Source organism: Anabrus simplex, chromosome 11, assembly GCF_040414725.1.
Source record: "Anabrus simplex isolate iqAnaSimp1 chromosome 11, ASM4041472v1, whole genome shotgun sequence".
Classification (NCBI taxonomy): domain Eukaryota; kingdom Metazoa; phylum Arthropoda; class Insecta; order Orthoptera; family Tettigoniidae; genus Anabrus; species Anabrus simplex.
In genome coordinates, this window is record NC_090275.1 from 53,392,365 (window position 1) to 53,415,152 (window position 22,788).

General features: G+C 39.1%; 1 protein-coding gene across 4 annotated transcripts in view; it reads right to left on the reverse strand.

The window, feature by feature from the left end:
* mldr (mitochondrial ribonuclease P catalytic subunit) overlaps positions 1–22,788 on the reverse strand; it is a 55,072-nt gene that overhangs the window by 11,631 nt on the left and 20,653 nt on the right. For 2 of the 4 annotated variants that reach the window (XM_067155174.2, XM_067155177.2), the window contains 2 exons: positions 19,567–19,703; positions 3,633–3,828 (listed from right to left, as the gene is read on the reverse strand). In XM_067155174.2, the coding sequence (XP_067011275.2) occupies positions 3,633–3,828; positions 19,567–19,703 (333 nt within the window). Of the gene's footprint in view, positions 1–3,632; positions 3,829–11,639; positions 12,105–19,566; positions 19,704–22,788 lie in introns of those variants that run through there. The other 2 variants (XM_067155175.2, XM_067155176.2) reach the window with 2 other exon arrangements.

Sequence of the window (22,788 nt, forward strand, 5' to 3'; positions counted from 1 at the left end):
TAATTTCACCATCATCATTTTCCTCCTCCCCATGAGCTTGGCTGTTCGCAACACCACCAGGAAGATTTCCTTTTACATTGAGAAGATGTTCAAAATATTCCCTCCACCTCTCCAGAGATTCACTGGGATCTATTATGAGTTCACCTGAATTACTCAAAACACTGTTCATTTCCTTTTTCCCTCCCTTCCTAAGATTCTTTATTACTGTCCAGAAAGGTTTCCTGCTGCTTGACCTAGCCTTTACAGGTTATTACCAAAATTTTCCCACGACTTCTTTTTGGATTCAATAACTACAGTATTTGTTTCGCTCTGTTTCATTCATCTACGTACAAATTCCTGTCTGCCTCGGCCCTTGTTTGGAGCCATTTCTGATAAGCCTTCTTTTTACGTTTACAAGCTGCTCTCACTTCATCATTCCACCAAGATGTTCCCCTTTTCCCATCTTTACACACAGTTGTTCCTAGGCATTCCCTTGCTGATTCTACGACAGCATCCCTGTAAGCCACTCATTCTCTTTCTATACCCTGAACCTGCTTACTGTCCACTGTTCGAAACTTTTCACTCATCATATCCATGTACTTCTGTTTAATTTCCTTGTCCTGGAGATTTTCTACCCTTATTCGTTTGCTGATCAGATTTCACTTTCTCTATCCTAGGCCTAGAGATATTTAGTTCACTACAGATCAGATAGTGGTCTGTATCATCAAAAAATCCCCAGAAAACTCATACATTCCTAACAGATTTCCTGAATTCGAAGTCGGTTAAGATACAGTCTATTATCGATCTGGTACCCCTAGCCTCCCATGTGTAGCGGTGAATAGCCTTTTGCTTAAAGAACGTTTTTGTAACTGCTAAACCCATACTAGCACAGAAGTCCAGCAAACGCTTCCCATTCCCATTAGCTTCCATATCTTCCCCACATTTACCAATTATCCTTTTGTATCCTTCATTTCTATTTCTAACTCTCGCATTGCATAGCACTATTCTAACCTTACTGTTGACCCTGACCACGATGTCACTCAATGCTTCATAAAACTTGTCAACTTCTTCCTCATCTGTACCCTTGCATGGTGAATACACTGAGACAATTCTCGTTCTAATTCCTCCAACCGCCAAATCTACCCACATCATTCGCTCATTTACGTGCCTAACAGAAACTATGTTGCGTGCAATGGTATTCCTGATAAACAGCCCTACCCCAGACTCTGCCCTTCCCTTTCTAACACCCGTCAAGTACACTTTATAATCTCCTATCTCTTCCTCGTTATCTCCCCTTACCCGAATATCACTTACTTGTAGTACATCCAGATGCATCCTCTTTGCTAAGTCAGCCAGTTCTACTTTCTTTCTTCCATAAGCCCCATTTATATTAATAGCTCCCCATCGAATTCCATTTCATTCACCAAGTTGTTTCCAAGGAGACCCTCGCCTGTCAAAAGGGAGTGGGACTCCGTTACTCCCCTAGGTCCGAGGCTTGCTTAAAATTTCTGTGCTCTGTAAATTTATGAAGCAGGAAGCTACCCTACTTACACATAGTCCAAGTGGGGATCTCTCCCCTAACGGGTTATGGACCACCGGTGGGTTGTATAGTCCTAGCCGCCTGAACACAAGGAGGGCCATGACTCAGAATATGTCCGAGATGCCCACTCCCATTCCATAGCAACTGGTATCCCGACTCTCAAGACCACTTACTAGGCCAATCAGCCGTTGCCCATGGTTCACGAACTAGGACGTGACTACAGTAACCCACGCCATGAACCATCTTGTATTGTATATCTTCCCAGGTTTGGTGGATTGAAAAATTGGACCTGCAAGTGATGCCAGTGGAAATAAGAGTATGAAGCAACATAAACAGTACTGAAATTACAAATATGCTCTGAACATGAAAATACTTCATGCAAGGTGATGACAGCAACACATATCCAACTGCGTTGGTACATCAGATGTTAAAAAAAAAAACACCCCGACGTTTCACGCATGGTTCTTGATGGTCCTGTAGATCGTTGAACATACTGATGAACACAGGTTGGCTCAAAGACACAAAAGGTGACTGTATCTTCTGTTGTAATAATTTTGGAACATTCCTAGATGGGTGATCCAACCAGAAAATGGATTCTTTCAGCATGCCCCATGTGTAGCCATCTGGGGACGTGAGATCGAGGGAGTGGGAAGGGTACGGGAAATTAGATGATCTCCAGAGTGGTGGTGTTGCAGAAGGGGAAGTGAACCCCTTGCGGTGTGGACTGTAGCTCCATCTCGCTTCATCCATTGTCGTTGCAGTGGCAGGTTTCTGGCAACATTCAGTACTGTTCGATGTTTAGGGGTGTCTGTAATTTCAGAACTGTCTGTTTTACTGCATACTGTACGCCTGAACTTCAAATGGTTAAACCCTTAAAATAAAGCAGTTAAGTATTTAGTATTCCTCCTATTCAATATACCAACCTTAAAAATAAAAGAAAAAACAATGACCTACTAGCAACAAAAGCAGATAAAGGTAATACAACCGTAATCCTGGAGAGAGACAAATACATCAACAAAACACATACTTTTTTCACAGAAAACAACTTTAGCACAATCAAGAAGGATCAAACAAACAAGATACAGAAAGAATTAAAATCAATAATTAAGAATAGCACTTTTCCTTTTAATGACTTAGAAAAAACAAAACGAACAACCTTGAATCCTAAATTACAGACGGCAAAAGCATTACCTAAAATTCATATTGATGTATTGAATAGGAGGAATTAATAAATACTTAACTGCATTATTGTAAGAGTTCAACAGTTTTTAAGAAGCCAAATGCCGATTGAGGGCTGTCTGCTAGTCGCTTTACTTATGCTACGAATCCTCTTTGCGTTGAACAGAACTTAGCTTTGTGCTTTGATGCAGGTATTGCTGTACACAGAATCAGGACTATTTAATTATGAAAGGTGAAACTTCACAGAAGTTTAATGATGAAATGAAATGGTGTTTGGCTTTTAAGTGCTGGGAGATCCCAGGACGGGTTCGGCTCATCAGGTGCAGGTTTTTGATTTGACGCCCGTAGGCGACCTTCGCGTCGTGATGAGGATGAAACCAGCCCCCGTGCCAGCGAAATTAACCAATGATGGTTAAAACTCCCGACCCTGCCGGAAATTGAACCCGGGATCCCTGTGACCAAAGGCCAGCACGCTAACCATTTAGCCATGGAGCCGGACAGTTTAATGATGATTTTGTGGATAACACTGAACTCAAATAAGTTAATAAAGTCTGCTCTTCTTATTTCAAATGGGCCTGGTTGGGGCCAATTGATCAACCACTGGGCTTTGATCTTTGCCTAGGATCTTCTCCTAGTGTAGCTCTTTTCTTTCCTCCAACCAGGGGGTACATTTCTTCTTCAAAAGTTTCTCCTGAAAAACCACAGATTTTCTTCAGGATCTATCTCATAACCTGCCTGGTTTCCCATTTTCACACCAGGCAAATGCTGGGGGCTGTACCTTAATTAAGGCTATGGTCGCTTCCTTCCCACTCCTAGCCCTTTCATCCCCCATCGTCGCCATAAGACCTATCTGTGTCAGTGCGACGTAAAGCAAGTTGTAATAAATAATAAAAAGTTCACTAACGTGAATCACCTGTACAAATTTGTAACTCACTTTGAGACAAACGTCACCCTCTTCGGCAATATAAACTATGAAGAACTGATGTTGTTGTTGCCACCGCTTGAAGACTGCCTTCAGAGATGGGTCCTTTAGCAGGAACATATGGCCACGCATAAGGTCTCGAGAAACGAAGCTCGTTCCCAGGCCACCATACATCGCAGCGTAGAGGAGAAACGGGTCATCCTGGGAACTTCATGAAAGACAATAAATTAACAATGAAGATCAATTTAAAACACACACAATAAAGAAAAAATTTGATTTACAACACACAGGAGATAAAATACATCAAATACTGTACTGCAGAAATACTGAAATCAGTGGACATTTCAAATAGTGTCTAACAAAGTAACATAGAAATCAAAAGAGTGTTAAAGGAATATCAATACCAGTGACACTTCTCAACGAACTATTAGATAATTTTAGACTTTTACAATTCTCATTGACGCATGTTCTATCACAACAATGTATCATTTAAATTTAGAAATAAGTCGTCCTAAACTTCGTATAAGTAGTGTTTAACACTGTATGTTATTTTAGCAAAAATCAAGGTTCTTCAGCAGCTGAAGATGGCCTATTATAAAGGCTGAAACTGGTACTGAAAAATGTTTCAAGTACTTTAATATAAATAAAAGTATTGATTAGGTGGGAAAATCCAGCCTCATAATTGCGATTACGAGAGTATGAAGGCGCTATTCACCAGCAGAGATCTCAACCTTCAGCTCTGAGTTTGGAGGTTGTGATGCTATGTTTTCTCTGTCCCTCCATATGGTTTTGATGGCTAGATGCTCAGCCCTTTGTTGAAAAGGCAGATTGAAGCTTTCAAAATGGACTTGTGCAGGAGAATGCTTTGAATATCCTGGGTAGAAAAGAAGACAAATGAGAAAGTCCTCAACTTGTTAATAAGAAAAAAAGAGCATCTAACAACCATCAAAGAACAAACATTCAGGTACATCGGGTTCATCATAGGAGATTAATGTTAAGATCTTCTCCAACTCATCATCGAGGGGAAAACTGAAGGACAACGATCCATGGGGAGATGGAGAAATTCCTGGCTTAAAGCCTTGCATTGCTGGTATGGAGAAACGTCTACTGAAATCTTTCGAGCCGCTGTTTCACGAGTAATCAAAATTAATTGGATCGCCAACCTTCATAGGGAGATGGCATCATAAGAAGAAAAACATCATATCACGCATATATTTTGAAATGGCGAACATCTACTGTAACACGGCATACTGTTGTGGATGAATGCCAGAATAATGATGTTCATAATGCAGGAGATATACTGAAGTTGCAAGGACCAAAATTAAATTAACCACTTTAAGGGAAGCGATTCCGTACATGAGACACCATACCTCAAGTGGTAGAGTGCTCTGTCATGGACATCAACAAAGGTGGCACTGCTACTAGTATCCCGTGCCTTGCATATATCCGGCAAAGGATGCAGCATGTTGCAGTGGATTACACTGAAGGCCTGAAGAGGTATGTGCTTCTACAATAAATCGTTTCATGTACAGTGAAACCTCTCTAATATGGACACTGATCCGATGCAAAAATTTGTCCGTACCTGGGAGGGGATGATTACCTAAGCAAAATTTACCCCTTACACTGCATATACAGTTCGTTCGTAATCTGTTTGCCCTCCAGGGTAAGTTTTTCCCTCGGACTCAGTGAGGGATCCCACCTCTACCGTCTCAAGGGCAGTGTCCTGGAGCTTCAGACTCTGGGTCAGGGGATACAACTGGGGAGGATGACCAGTACCTCGCCCAGGCGGCCTCACCTGCTATGCTGAACAAGAGCCTTGCAGGGGGATGGGAAGATTGGAAGGGATAGACAAGGAAGAGGGAAGGAAGCGGCCGTGGTCTTAAGTAAGGTACCATCCCGACATTTGCCTGGAGGAGAAGTGAGAAACCACGGAAAACCACTTCCAGAATGGCTGAAGTGGGAATCGAAACCACCCCTACTCAGTTGACCTCCCGAGGCTGAGTGGACCCCATTTCAGCCCTCGTACCACTTTTCAAATTTTGTGGCAGAGCCGGGAATCGAACCCGAGCCTCCGGGGGTAGCAGCTAATCACACAAACCACTACACCACAGAGGCGGACGCATATACAGTACTATTTAAAATACATTTTAAGAGATAACTTAGTATGCATGGTATGCTAACACTTGAAAAACCTTTAATTGGAGTTAACTCAAATTACTACTGTACACTGTACTTCAACTCATTAACTGTCACTGTTTTATGAGTAATGCAGTATTCAGATTTTACTACCATCACCACTAATAAGACCTTATAACCAGCAATAACAGAGGACACTTTCTCTCTCTGCTGGGGCTAGTGACATCAGTAGATTCCCCACACACAGTTCTGTGGAGCTAATATTATTTTCATCCTTAAAAAACTTGTCATTTCATGCTTACTATCGTCATCTCCAGAATGGCCTGCAGTTGCTGTATTGGTTGAAGGCTTTCAAAGAAGAGGGAATGCCATAACTTGTTCTACCATATAATAAGCCAAAGCATAATTGGTTATTGAACTATCTAAACTAGAGTTTCCAACTTTACCACCTTCTTACTCACTGTCACTACATTCACCAGCTTTCAGGTCTGTTGCTTGCATATCCTTCACCATTTCACTAATATACAATGAAATGAAAATCCACAGCCTGTTTTCCATTCATTCGACCAGGTTAAGAATGGAATGAATAAAGCCCAATGAATTTCCTCAAACTGTGCACTCCTATCAATCAAGATGTATTCACCTGGCATCAACATTTTCATACCCTGCCTGGTTCAAAAGAACCTGGATCAAATTCTGTAGTACTAGTACTTCTTTTTCCTCTTAATTTTCCAAGTTCCCTTTAGAGTCATTAACACAAAATCCTACCCTCAAGAAACAGTTCTGAATCGTGTCCTTTGTTATAACTTTCCAAGCCAACTCAATTTATCCCATTACATGCAGTACGGTGAAAGATTTGGTGAGATCACAGGAAGAAGATACAGTGTCAAGATTTGCTATAAGCTGTCTCAGTATTAGCTGTCTGTACTGGCCTTTGAATACATGAACAATGGCTTGATCGAGAGATTGATAGACAGAAGTAGTGTTTGGGGAAAAGGACACTAACTGTACATTTTTCAAGATTAATTCAGGATGGGAAGTTGCATTGTCTAGGAAAAATCAAACTTTCCTGTTTTGGTTTGTCGTTTTCTTATTGAAGGAAACAAGCCAGTCACTCATAATTTCTAATGTCATCCAACCCTTTCTATTATCTCTCTATTCCATTGATAACTTCCTTACATCCAGTCCTTTAAAACTCTTTCCATAACAAGAGTTTTGATGTTTCACCCGCTATATTTGAACAGAGTAGCACAGTCAGATACTCTTTAGAAATGTTCTCCACTACACTTTTCTTCCCAGAAATTTAAAGTTTGTCATAAAGAGTATGAAAAAGAAAAAAAACCAGTTTCACTTGCATTATATGGAAAAGTATGAAAAAGAAAAAAGACCAGTTTTGCTTGCATTATAAACATCTGCTTCCTTATAACCTGCAATAATGGAGAACACTTTCTCTGTTCCATTTGCAGGTCAGCGACATCAGCAGATTCTTAAAAGGTTTGTTTTTTTCACCTATTCAATACATATAAATTTTATAAATTAGGAATTTATTGTAGATTCCACTTGAGACATGTTTCGCCCTTCATTGAGGGCATCATCAGTCAAAATATCACCTCAAGGTAAAAAGTCAGGTAACTGGTTAGTAGTAGACATGTACAAATTAATACATATTATTAACAACATATAAAAATTAAGTATGGGAAAAAATTTTGCACAAAAGTGATGGTTGAACATGTAGGTTTAGATGAAAAGTCAGCACCAATGCCTAAAAATAACAAAGTAGAGTTCTGCAGTGGTGCTCTGGAGAAACAGTTGACGCAATCATATGAAAATAAAAAGTTTAAAAAATATTTACAATAAAACAATTAAGGGAGAAAAGGTGTAGTGTTTGGCATCAATGTTAGTAACCAAAAATTGATGTCAAAGGTTGGTAACTATACAGTATTTACATAGTTCAATTGAACAGTTGAGATAAAGTTTTTTAAAAATATTTACATTTAACATTCAGCGTAAATGTTTGTAATAAAAACTAATGTTAATGATTGGTAACTATATAGTAATTACATTATCTAATTGAAAGTTGAGAATTTACAATTATATACATTTACACAAGAGCAGCTGGTGCGCAAGGATAAAAAATTTTAGTACCAAGTGCGTCCTGATGTTTTAGAGGTTGGGAGAAAGAATTAGCATTGACATTTCAGAAATATGTAGAGCAGATTATTTTAGTTAAAAATCACCGGGGGTAGGGGAAATTTTTATAGCCAAATGAGGTTTTATAGGCATCAAGCAGAAAGTTTTCCAGTTGAAGCGCCGAGATCGGGACGGAGACTGGTCAGTGTGGCTGGAGATTCATGGGTAATCCGTGCGTTTGAACGACAACAATGGTGACAGTTAAAGTGGGTAATTGCTAATTAGGAAAAATGTTGTGGGTTGAAACTTCTGCTTATTCTTTTAGTTGACTTCTGTAGCATCGATTGTGATGTGGAGACATCGGTGTGAAATGCCGGTGAGACAAAATGATATTGTTCCGTGGAATAAAATAAGGCGGACTACGGGATGAAGTTGTTGGTCTTTACTGGTCTGGTGAGATAGAGTAGAGTTGCTTGTGTTGTGGACTGCTGTGGAGAGATTAGAAAGTATACGGCAACTGCAGAGTCAGAGCGTTAAAGCTGAGGTGAGGCATCTTCTTATTCTGACTGCGAAGAGGAGCCGTAGTGGCCCGCCATATTTGTGCCGATGTGCACTGGGTTCCGGCGAGTTGTTGAAAGTTGTATTGTAAGAAGTGGAAGTTATCTGATGTGTCGCTGAGAGGTGATTGTTGATAAGTATTGGTGGACTAAGAAGGAGGCTCAGTCGGTTAGCATTGCTAACCGCATGTGTGTATTACCGACGCGTAATACGCACATGCGGTTAGCAATGCTAACCGACTGAGCCTCCTTCTTAGTCCACCAATACTTATCAACAATCACCTCTCAGCGACACATCAGATAACTTCCACTTCTTACAATACAACTTTCAACAACTCGCCGGAACCCAGTGCACATCGGCACAAATATGGCGGGCCACTACGGCTCCTCTTCGCAGTCAGAATAAGAAGATGCCTCACCTCAGCTTTAACGCTCTGACTCTGCAGTTGCCGTATACTTTCTAATCTCTCCACAGCAGTCCACAACACAAGCAACTCTACTCTATCTCACCAGACCAGTAAAGACCAACAACTTCATCCCGTAGTCCGCCTTATTTTATTCCACGGAACAATATCATTTTGTCTCACCGGCATTTCACACCGATGTCTCCACATCACAATCGATGCTACAGAAGTCAACTAAAAGAATAAGCAGAAGTTTCAACCCACAACATTTTTCCTAATTAGCAATTACCCACTTTAACTGTCACCATTGTTGTCGTTCAAACGCACGGATTACCCATGAATCTCCAGCCACACTGACCAGTCTCCGTCCCGATCTCGGCGCTTCAACTGGAAAACTTTCTGCTTGATGCCTATAAAACCTCATTTGGCTATAAAAATTTCCCCTACCCCCGGTGATTTTTAACTAAAATAATCTGCTCTACATATTTCTGAAATGTCAATGCTAATTCTTTCTCCCAACCTCTAAAACATCAGGACGCACTTGGTACTAAAATTTTTTATCCTTGCGCACCAGCTGCTCTTGTGTAAATGTATATAATTGTAAATTCTCAACTTTCAATTAGATAATGTAATTACTATATAGTTACCAATCATTAACATTAGTTTTTATTACAAACATTTACGCTGAATGTTAAATGTAAATATTTTTAAAAAACTTTATCTCAACTGTTCAATTGAACTATGTAAATACTGTATAGTTACCAACCTTTGACATCAATTTTTGGTTACTAACATTGATGCCAAACACTACACCTTTTCTCCCTTAATTGTTTTATTGTAAATATTTTTTAAACTTTTTATTTTCATATGATTGCGTCAACTGTTTCTCCAGAGCACCACTGCAGAACTCTACTTTGTTATTTTTAGGCATTGGTGCTGACTTTTCATCTAAACCTACATGTTCAACCATCACTTTTGTGCAAAATTTTTTCCCATACTTAATTTTTATATGTTGTTAATAATATGTATTAATTTGTACATGTCTACTACTAACCAGTTACCTGACTTTTTACCTTGAGGTGATATTTTGACTGATGATGCCCTCAATGAAGGGCGAAACATGTCTCAAGTGGAATCTACAATAAATTCCTAATTTATAAAATTTATATGTATTGAATAGGTGAAAAAAACAAACCTTTTAACATCCTACATTCAGTATCTTCAATACGGATAACAATGATTTTTATCACTTGCAACATCAGCAGATTCTCCATACACACAGTTTTGTATCTAATATTGTGCCTAAATCAAAATTTTTACAGCCAACCATTCGAAGCTTTAAAATCTTCATAGCCAAGTGCTCTGGCTAATTCCTTGGCCTTTTCTTAAATACTGTAATAGGACTGGAGATGGGAATGTTTTTGCTTCTTGCAGCTGAAAACAACTCAAACAGAACTTTACCAATAGCAAGACTTTGAGTTTTAGGAAATTTGTTTTTTCTACTGTCATCAACATTCTTATGCCACTGTTTTAATACCAAAAATTCAGATCTTCCTTAAAATCCTGTGTACCATTATTCTACAGATTAATCTGTATGCAGGATAACAAAATAAATTTATGTCCAGATATAAATTCTATACCAACAATGATAACGTTACCTCTCTTTTTCAGATACTACCAGGTACGGCCATAATTGAATTCATTTATGCCTTTCACACACATTTTTTTTTTTTCCATACACTCAATAACTTCAACCTTTTCCCAAATTTTTAAACTTTTCCTTTTCGATGCCATAGCACCAAGATCGATAGCTGCAGTCGCTTAAGTGCGGCCAGTATTCGGGAGATAGTAGGTTCGAACCCCACTGTCGGCAGCCCTGAAAATGGTTTTCCGTGGTTTCCCATTTTCACACCACTGGGGCTATACCTTAATTAAGGCCACGGCCGCTTCCTTCCCACTCCTAGCCCTTTCCTGTCCCATCGTTGCCCTAAGACCTATTAGTGTCGGTGCGATGTAAAAAAAAAAAAAAGCCATAGCTGTGTACTCATTTTTTTTTTTGCTAGGGGCTTTACGTCGCACCGACACAGATAGGTCTTATGGCGGCGATGGGATAGGAAAGGCCTAGGAGTTGGAAGGAAGCGGCCGTGGCCTTAATTAAGGTACAGCCCCAGCATTTGCCTGGTGTGAAAATGGGAAACCACGGAAAACCATTTTCAGGGCTGCCGATAGTGGGATTCGAACCTACTATCTCCTGGATGCAAGCTCACAGCCGCGCGCCTCTACGCGCACGGCCAACTCGCCCGGTAGCTGTGTACTCAAAGAAAGTGACTACACAGAACTACTGAGCAGCTTTGCTGTCTCGTCTCGATAATCCATTGTCAGCGCTAAGAGTGGAGTTTTCTGTGTTGAAATGGAGAGTAACAGATTTACGGCACACTTTTCAAATCCCTACAAATGCTACTGCAATTGCTGAGACTCAGCAGGTTATCATGTACAGCCTAGGTACACAAACATGTCTAGGAAATACCTGCAGTGCAAGGGCATTTATTTCTATTTGGAAGTCTTTTGAAATTTATAAACCTACACTGTCATGCAGTTCAATCTTCACTCTATTTGCATCGTAGCGAAGACGTAAAAGCATACTTTTGGAACGTGGAATTGATGTCTATGTACGTACCTGGGAGTGTCTGAAAAAGAGAGGTAATGTTATCATTGTTGGTATAGAATTTATATCTGGACATAAATTTCTTTTATTATCTTGCGTAGAGATTATTTTGTAGAATAACGGTACACAGGATTTTAAGAAAGATCTGATTTTTTGGTCCACTTTTTCAATACTTTATTGACAAACACTTAACACAAATAAACTTATTTTTAAAATTGTTTATGTTTTAGGTGCATGTTTCAACCATTTGAGGTCATCATCAGCCTTATATGATTAGTAAAACAATGGAAAACATTGTAAAATCTATAATGAATGGACAGATAAATAATGAGTGAAATGAATGGGTGAAATATTATGTAAAACACTCAGTGCAGAGTCTGTCATAAAATTTTTCTTCTCTGTTCTTCATTAAAATTCACAATGTATTTGTGAAGCTGTTGATATATAAAATTGATATGTTGTTCTCGGAACTTCTTGTATTCTTTGAATGTGGCACTGAACTCGTGTGGACAGCTTCTTATTATTAAACGCCAATATGGAAACACTGACGTGTGAAATCGTGCTGTAAACTCATTCGGTTAAATGGAGTGGTCTGGAAAGAGAGAATGTAAAAGATTGAACTATCAGAAAGGAAAATAGAAAGACGAACAAAAATAAATTTGGTAAAAAGAACTCTAGAATTACTTACTCCCTTTCTCTTTGCCCCGTCTTGTTTGCTGTCCTAATCACGTTCCAATGACATTGGAACTGACACTGGCAAGTAGCGGCAGGGAGCTGATGTTGTCGAGAGGTGGTGGTATCATTTGAAAGTCAAATTCATTCTTTGCAATTTTAAGAAAGATTACAAGCATAGTTTTCAGACTATAACAAAAGGAAAACTGTTGCAATATTGTACAAGCTTTAGTGTGAGTGCTTATTTTTAGTGTTAACAGAGTGTTTTAAGATCAAGTCTTATGGATTTCAGAACTCTTTTGAAGGATTGTCGAGGAAGACAACTGGATGTTTCTTGAAACATATTCGACGTAATACCGGTATGTAATAAATAAGCTATATATATTTTATGTATGTAATTGTATTGACAAGGCGGAACTATTCATAGCCCTGTTTTGCAGGATTTCTTTCAATGGTACCCATCAATATGGATCAAATAGAACCAAATATGGTCACGTTTATTAACACTCAGCAATGTGTTGTGAAGTGTGGTGCTTTATCACTACTGCTTTAAAGTGTCAAACTTCAGTAATACAATCTGATATCATTGATCATAGAAGGGAAATGTGGATGTGGCCCAGAGAAGATCATTCTGGGCATGGAACCTCTGACAGTGGTTGACATCTACAATATGTATCATTTGAAAGTCAAATTCATTCTTTGCAATTCTTGATTCGGAAAAACACAAAATAGGAAAACCTATTTCATGATAATCGCCAACATTCTGTGAGGAGAAGACACCAGAAGAAGAAGAATAAGAAGAAGAACCCATCACGTGATATCATATTACCAAGTTATCTAAAACTGTTGTCTACTACTTCTAGAAGCTCATTTCTTATCAATATCTCTCCTCAAGTGGGGGGAAGGCAGAATGGTTTAGAAATTAACACATTGCGGATGGGAGACGAGTTAACTCGTGTTTGGCTGGCCGAGTGTTGCGGATGGGAGACTAGTTAACTCGTCTTCATGGAACTTGTATGTTCGGTGACATCTGTCAAAACTTCTGAAACTAGCTGGTGGTCAAGGTTACTAGAATCTCGGTGTTGAAGCTTTGGTGTTATTCCATGATAGCTTTGCGTTACGTTCTTCTTCTGTTTCATGATTCATTTGCTAAGTTTTCCGACCTCATTTTTAAATCGTTCAAGGAGCCATGTGGTGAGTAACATGGCGCTTCCCAGACTGAACATAAGCTTAGATGCAGACAAGATTTGTAATGAATTATATCTGGATAAGTAACCAGATTGCCCCAGTGATGTTAACGGCCCCGAGTTCGATGTTGAAAGCTATTCTAACAAAAGTGTTTTGGTTGATAATAATGATGTATGCCCTCCAAAACAACGTGACGTAGAGTTGGTCGACAACGAGGCTGAAAGTGATATTGATAAGTGTAAATGGAAGTACAGGTAAGCCCCGTTATACACGGATTCGTTATCCGCGATTTCGCGTATACGCGATTTTGGTTTTAAGTCTAGTGCTACCATCTGTTAACAGTACATTGAAGCTGTAATGCCTTAAGGCTGGTACAGACATGCGTGCCGAACTCTGTAACGTACATTACGTCGCGTGCCAAGGTTAAACGGAGCAAGCGCATCTCTACGCGTATCTCCTGTCGTATTTGTCGAGAAGTTAATCGTCAGTTTCGGTCAGTAGAGCTGTGAAGTTGCACGTGACAGGTTTCCTATTTTAAAACGCCGGGTAAAAGGAAAGAAAGTGTCGAAGGAAGCAAACGTGTACCAAAGTCGTATTCGTTAGAAACAAAGTTAACGTTTTGGATCGCTATGAGAAAGGTGAGCATATTGTTGACATTCAGCGTGCTTAGGGACTTACTGAATCCACTGTAAGAACTATTCGCGACAATGCAAAATCAATTCGAAAAACTGCTCAATCTTCTACTAACTTGAGTGTGACTAGAATGACCAGATCTCGCTCGGAACCGATGGAAATAATGGATTGGATTGAGCATCACAACCAACCCCAACCAACACATGCCTCTCTCTGAAGCTGCTATTCAAGCTAAAGCCAAGAGCTTGTATGCACAATTTAGTTTATTATTGTGTGTTTCAGCGCTAAAAATTTAAGTTTATATAACATTTGCATTAAAATGCATTTCAGAAACATAATGGCTATTTTAAAAAAAAAATAGTAAGAATCTCTGCTATTTTAAGCGAATTCGGTATGCGCGGCAATTCCGCGGAACGCAACTATCGTGCACGATGAGGTCTACTTGTACATGCCTATTTATTCTGATGAATGGGTAGAAAATAATAGTTCACTGACTTTAGAGGATTTCCCAGGAGTTCCTGGCAAAACGGTAAGACTTGATGAACCTCAAAATATTGAGTAGTAGGGCTTACTTTCTGATATGATTTCTTTGAACTTGTTGCCGAACATACGAAATTGTATGACGATCGAACTGCTTCATCACACAAAATATCTCCTAAGAGCTTGAAGTGGTCTGATGTCATGATATGGCACAATGATTTTTTGCTTTGTTTATATTGATGGGACAGGTAAAAATGTCATATTGGAAAGACTACTGGTCAATTGATGCCCTCATTTAAACCACCATATACAGTGAGTAGAAATAGATTTGAGCAGATAACACAGCAGGAAACGTTATTAGGACTCTTACCAAAAGTCTTCTGTAAATTTCACCATAATCAGTACAAGGTTAGTGAAGTTCGACTCATTTATTTATGTGCATGCACTGTAGCAATACGTTACACAAAAATGGCCGGGCACAGGGGTTAAGCAGTGTGATGATCACCCGGTCCGCAATGTGTTAAACTGGACTAAGACAGCGAATATGCTGTCACCCCTTTTGTTCCTAATGGTTATGGACAAAACTGTAAAGGAGATAAAGGAAGCATGTGGGAATAGGGAGATGAAGTTGCAGATGATATTGCAGTCTCAGGAGCACACAGCAAAGATGTACAAGAACAACTTGACACAATGAACAAGAACATTGAGAAGTATGGTATGAAAAGAAAAGCAAGACCACGGTGATATCAAGAGGAGAAGGACAAGGGAAAGGCATTGTGGAAATGGTGTTCAAAGCATTGAAATTGTTGAGACAGTTTCAAATTAATGCAGAATACAATGCTGGACATGGAGATGAGCAAGAGGGTGCAACAGGGCACTGCATTCTACCAGAGTGTAAGAAACCTTGTCTGCAATAAGGAAGTACCAAGGAAGTGTAAAGATAATAATAATAATAATAATAATAATAATAATAATAATAATAATAATAATAATAATATAAATAACAATGTTATTTATTTTATGTCCCACTAACTACTTTCATGGTTTTCGGAGACGCCAAGGTGCCGGAATTATATTTGAGCAATTTCAAATACCACCAGACTGAACCAGGATTGAACCTAGTTAAATTAATAAATTTCATTGTTTGCCCGTATTGAACCAAGATTACAACTTTTATTATAATTTGGATCCACCTTATTCAATACATAAAAACTGTTGTTTAGATGAAATTACAAATATTTCAATCAGAACTAGTTTCGATGCCCCTTTGCGTCATCATCAGCTGATAAAGGTTCTTGGAAAAATTGGCAATCACGTAAGTTTATCTACGTCAAATTGAACATAATTTAAAACCATATTAACAACCTAAAACTGTGTTACGATTATACTGTCTCAAAGTCCATATTTTCTACAAGTCCGAGACTTGCGAGTCTTAAACCTTAAATTAATGAAAACAAATGCAAACCGGTTTGCTCACTAATAAAATAACGTGGATTTAAAAGAACAACTTAAAAATAAAATAGTCTTGAAGAAACATTAGCTTAATTTATCACACTTCTTAAAACATGACGTAGAATCGTATTAAAATACTTCAATAAAATCTTCAGAGTCGCTTTAATGGAGCAATCTTAGTGAGGTGGAAACGAGTAATCGGTCCTTTAAGATGTTAACAAGTACAACGTTCCCAGTTCAATGCGGACCTCAAAAGATCTCCAACACTGCTCGCTAGGCTTCATTGTGCTTTGCATGGACAGCGATCTTTTGAGCTAATGTTTCTTCAAGACTATTTTATTTTTAAGTTGTTCTTTTAACCCATTCGCCTCACATTTAAATACCATAGGAGTTCACTAAGAAATCACATTTAAATACCGCTCTAAGGCCGACGTCATCACACTATTATTTAGAAAATCATACAAAACCAACCAGTAAATATTCCTTTCTGAAAATTTGCATGCATGATAACGAAGTAATAAACTTACCAATGCCGCTATTTTAGTACGTCTGCTGGGTGTGGTACACCTCAAAACATTCTTCTAAGTGAAGAGCTACGCCACATTTTTTGCACTGCCAGCAACTTTCGCTTCTTTTACCCCGGCTGTAGCACACAACACACCTTCTTGTGACTTTTGATTTCTTCTCTGTAGGGGAATACGCATGGGAAAGTGGGCCCATGATTTAGCTTGTAATCTGGTTGGGGTGGTGCTCGCTGAAGGTCGACCTCGAACCAAGTACTCCGGCAACTGAACAGTCTCTAGTAGCTGCTGTGCAATGCTAGTTCGGAAGTCCGTGTAGCTCGTCTTTCTGTCAGCAGCGATCTTGCGATACACAGAGAAGGAATTGAAAATACACATATCTAGGAAGTAAAAGAATATTTTCCTATACCCTTTCACTGTGCGTCGCATGATGGGGAACAGAGCTGTAACCTGATCCTGAAGGTCAACACCACCCATCCCCTTCTGATATTCAAGGCCACACTTGGGCTTTATCACTTCTTCCCTAGGGGTTTATCCTCTCTTTCGTCTGAGTTTGCCTGTCCCTGTCATGTCAGCTGATTTGTGTTTAGTGGTGAGAAAGCAAACATCCTTGTTATCTTTCCACTTCACACACAACATACTGTTGGCAGCCCACGTCTCATACTCCACGTTTTAGATTCGTCTTACTGATATCGCGAGGCATGTCTTTTCGGTTCTGTCTAACAGTTCCAATTACATTCATCTGCTTGTCGTGTAGCCTTTTGAATAAATCTGGGGAAGAATATCAGTTATCTAAAAACAATGTATGTCCTTGGCCTAACAAGGGTTCACACATGTTGAGCACAACGTTTGTACTTGCTGGCAGACTTGGATCCGTTACATCATCACCTACATAAATTTTGAAAGACAGACAGTAGCCAGAACTTGATTCACAAATTTTGTAAATTTTTATTCCAAACCTAGAATGTTTAGACCTATTACACTGGACATATGAAAGGCGGCCTCTGAATTTCATTAGACTTTCATCTAGAGCAATGTCTTGTGAAGGTAAATATAATTCTGAAAATTTGGAGCAGAAATGTTGTTTTATAGGCCTAATCTTTCTTAGTTTGTCACTACTATCGACTTGTTCATCGTCAACAAAATGTAAAAATCGTGAAATTATAATAAATCTTCCCCTGCTTATGGTTTCACGAAAAATAGGAGTGTTTATGCACCTGTTTTTACTCCAGTATAGCTGTATTCTTGACTTTCGCACTTGTGACATTAGTATAACTAACGCAAAATATGCCCTAATTTCGTCGGGTGTAGTCTCAAACTATTTGTCAACATCTTTCAACTTTTTTCTGTCAGGATTGCTCAACTGTTTTGCTGCATATGAATTTGTCTCAACAGATATTTTGTCAAACAAAGGGTTCATGTATTCACAAAAAACTGAGAGTTCAGATAGTGGCTGTGTTTCAAACTTTTTTAATAAGTTTTCACTAACCCCACTGTATTCACTAAACTTATGTATAACAGGTTTATTGTCACTTTTTGTCCAGTTCCAGTCAGTCAAGTTAGTCTGTGCCGAGGTACAAGCTCGTTTCGAAAGACTCGGCACACCGTCGTTATTTGCATCACTTTCCGTGTCATCAGAACTATCATATGCATCGCTAGTACTCGAACTAAGTACTGCAGGGTCTATTTCGTCGTCACAAACATCACTGCCTTCAATATCACTCTCTAAAACACTATCTATTAGCTTCTGTATTCCTTCTTCATCAATACCAGTACATCTGCTTGACGCCATGATGGCAACTGACAAGAGCGAAATTATATGAAAAAAAAGATCTTATCTCTTGTTCCGGAAATGTGCGAGAACCTGGTGAAAGGAAAAAAACCGAAGCCACATGTGTAAACTTCAGCTCAGAATGCATACAAGTGGCGTCTGTGGGTTAGTAACTGAACTACATGGATTGATGTACAGCTGTGCATCGCCGCGAGCAGAGCTCGTCATTTGATTCATATGCCACAAATAACTATGACGAGCTAGGGTTGTCAAATGATGCGATTGGGTTAAATCCACGTTATTTTATTAGTGAGCAAACTGGTTTGCATTTGTTTTCATTAATTTAAGGTTTAAGACTCGCAAGTCTCAGACTTGTAGAAAATATGGACTTTCAGACAGTATAATCGTAACACAGTTTTAGGTTGTTAATATGGTTTTAAATTGTGTTCAATTTGACGTAGATAAACTTATGTGATTGCCAATTTTTCCAAGAACCTATATCAGCTGATGATGACACAAAAGGGCGTCAAAACTAGTTCTGATTGAAATATATGTTGTAATTTCATCTAAACAACAGTTTTTATGCATTGAATAAGGTGGATCCAAATTATAATAAAAGTTGCAGGATTGAACCTGCCAAGTTGGGGTCAGAAAGCCAGCTACTCAGCCTGGTGAAGTGAAAGAGATAATGTACAAAATTGTATTATCGCACCCATATTGAAGAGGCAGCTAAGATCTGGACAATGACAAGTAGGGGGGAGAGTAGAATTCAAGCCAGAAAAATGAAATACCTAAGAAGTATGATGGGAAAGACAAGGAAAGACAGATTGAGAAATGCTGTGAGAAAGGAGATTGGAATGGAAAATCTAAATGAGAGAATTGATAGAAGTAAAATATGAAGCTTCGGACATGTAAAGAGGATGGAGGAGAGAAGAATACCAAAACAGACTATAGAGATGAAGTTTAATGGAAAGAGAGACCTGGAACAAGGTGGATCAATTCGATAAAGAGGAGTGCAAGAAAAGGAAGAAGTCCGGACTGGGACAGAATGATGGAAGAGGAATGGTGGAAGGAGTGAGGAAGGTGGAAAAGTGCTATGAATGACCCACTCTGGGAGGAGGAGGAGGAGGAGGAGGAGGAGGAGGAGGAGGAGGAGGAGGAGGAGGAGGAGGATCCTCTCCTCCAATCCCTTCTGTTTCCTCCTGTCATTACATCAACCATGTGACACTATATTTCATTCTACAGTTTTCTATTCCTGGTGCCAAAAATTTACTTGCACTATCTACTACATTTATTTATACCAAATAACACATTCACAAAAATAAAACAAATCTTACATGTTGTCAGCCAGGAATGTTTTAGTGTTGCTGAAGATGAAGTTCATAGGTCGTTTGGGCCATGACTGCATGTGTTTACGACCAAAGAGTAGTACTTTCTGCGACTTGTCCAGAAAGTGTTTCACCACAGTCTGCAACTGGATAAGAAAAAGCCAGACCAAACTCAGAACACACCAACAAACAATAGAAAACATACCAAAACTACCGGACTTAATGAACCACTGAAAATATACTGGTAAAAATCAATGTCTGCCTTGTCAATACGATAAAATCTTATTTGAAAGAGAAAATCCACAGCCTGTTTCCAGTCATTCGACAGGTCAAGAATGAAAAGAATGAATCCCCTATCTATCAGCGAGGATGGGAATTGTGTCAGCTGCCGAAGCCTATCGCATTCCTCTGGGGCAATGATTAATGACTGACAGATGAAATGATATTGGAGAGTGTTGCTGTAATGACAGATGATGGGGAAAACCGGAGTACCCAGAGAAAAACCTGTCCCGCCTCCACTCTTTCTGGCAAAAATCTCATGTGGAGTGACCGGGATTTGAACCATGGAACCCAGCGGTGAGAGGCCGGCGTGCTGCCACCTGAGCCACAGCTCATTTAATCTATAATAATAACCATATATGTTTCGAGAACCTCACTTGTTCTCTTCATCAGCGACCAAAAAATTTGCGGACTTGACACCTAATCTCCTCACAATACACTCTAAAGTTGTAATTAAAATACAAGAAATGTCATCTACATCAAATGTTTACTCTAAATAAGTTATAATTAAAATACAAGACGTGTCAACTAAATAAAATATTTAAAATGACATACAAACAAAAATGTTTACATAAAATAAGCATGTCTTCCATCTTTAAATTAGAACAATATCTCCAAAAACAGAGTGTGCATCTACAATTCAAAATTATTATTTCAGCTCCTTCTGTTCGAAACTTCCTCTAAATGGCTAATCTCTTTCTGGTCAGGTGTGATTTAGCTTTCTGTACATGATGCGGCTGCTTGTATACAGTACATACTAAATCGTGAAAACATGTGGCTGACCTTGACAGGTCAGCTGTTATTGATATGTTGTCTGGTATAGCTACAAGTAAGGTACAGGAAATACGTTGTAATAATTGGCTCACTTGTTTCTGGAAAGGTATTCCAATCACGAGTGATGTGCCTGGTGTGAAAATGGGAAAACCATGGAAAACTATATTCAGGGCTGCTGACAGTGGATCTAATGGACAAAACCATACTAACCAAAAAGTTAGTGACTACCTGTGAAACAAGAAAACTACGACAGCGTGGATTAAGGAATTTCTTAAAGATCTAGAGAAGTCCAACATCCAGGAAGTTCAGATGTTAGATAGGAAAACATTCTGGACCATGATTCAAAATTTGGGAGGGTTTCAAGTCAAAAGGACTGCAAAGATGGGAAGAGCCTGGACGGATGAACCGAAGAAACAGCATAGCTAGCACCCATGTGAAGGAGTGCTGGATGAAGAGGAAACTTCAGACGAAGAACAAATGAAACTGTGTTGATAAATTTAACCATGATAGGTTAATATGGTTGGTTGATCCGTATTGACTAGCCTGAATGTATTACAGAACTATTTAAAGTCATCCCGAAACATGTATATTAATACATAGTTTTCTTTCATTAAAAAGGTGTATTGACAAGGCGGATTCAAATAAAACTATTTTAAATAGTTCTGTAATGCATAAAAATGAAACTATAGCATGATCCTCTGTGGTCAATTTGCAAATTTAAAATATTTTTACGACCCACTAACTATTTTTGATGTTTTTCAGAGATGCCAAAATTTTGTCCCACGAGTTCTTTTACGTGCCAATAAATCTACCGACACGAGGCCGACGTATTTGAGCACCTTCAAATACCACCGGACTGAGCCAGATTCGAGTCTGCCAAGTTGGGGTCAGAAGGCCTGCACCTCAACTGTCTGAGCCACTCAGACCAGCCACAGTGGGGTTCAAACCCCACTATCTCACAAATGCAACTCACAGCTACGCGACCCTAACGGCACGGGCAACTTGCTCGGTGATTTTCGTTTAAAAAATACCATACACGTATTGAACGGGATTTTAACTGTTGCCTCCTTGATGAGAAGCCAGTGACTATGCCTCTCAGGTGAGGTGAATGGAGGAGGAATGGTTATCTAAAAGAATAATGGACTCGGCTGTAGACGGTAAGAAAAGTGGAAGGAGACCAAAGTGATAATTATTATACTCACTTTTCAATGATGTCAAGGTAAGGGGTATAGAACGGAGCTAAAGCAGAATATTGATTTTCTGAACTAAATGGAACCAGAGGTGATCCGGGCTACTGAAAAACTGGATTATAGAAAAATAATGGGGAAAATGCCATTACCAAACAGATAATCATCTTCATTTACTGCATTTTCCTATACCTGAGGAGTCGTGGGTGCGAACTGTTGTAGCACACGTGGATGTTGCCCTGTTTTACGGCTGGATACCCTTTCTGACACCAATCCTATGTGGATAATAATAACACTGTTATTGGTTTTTATGTCCAAAATCTACTTTTCTGATGGTTTTCGGACACGCCGAGGCGCCAGAATTTTCTTCCACAGGAGTTATTTTACGTGCAGTAAACCAATCGACATGAGGCTAACACATTTGAGCACATTCAAACACCGCCGGACTGAGCCAGGATCGAACTTGCTAAGTTGGGGTCAGAAGGCCAACGCCTCAACCGTCTGAGCCTCTAAGCCCATCTAAACCCTATGTGTAGGGATGTAATGACTACAGCATGTTTTTGTGGTGGTGGAGGTGTCTGAATATGAACACAAACACCCAGTCCCCTAGCGAGAGGAATTAATCAATCAGATGCAATTAAAATCCCCAACCCGGCCAGGAATCGAACCCAGGATCCTCTTGACTGATGACTTCAACACTGACCATTCAGCCAAGGAGTCAAACAATTAATAAACATATAATATGCTATACAAAATAATGCATAAAGTACTGTGTTTGAATCACTTAAAGACAACATTTAAGCACATTATTTACTCTTATATTATAGTTTTGGAAATAACGTACTGTACTGTAATCTATGTTAAGTTATTTGTTCTGCATAACAAATGAATAACAATTTTTGCATAAAATTTGATAAATCCTATCTGGACTAACTGGGGGCTGAGAAAATGAGGTTCTACTGTAGTTGAATATAAGAGGATTGTGGAGGAG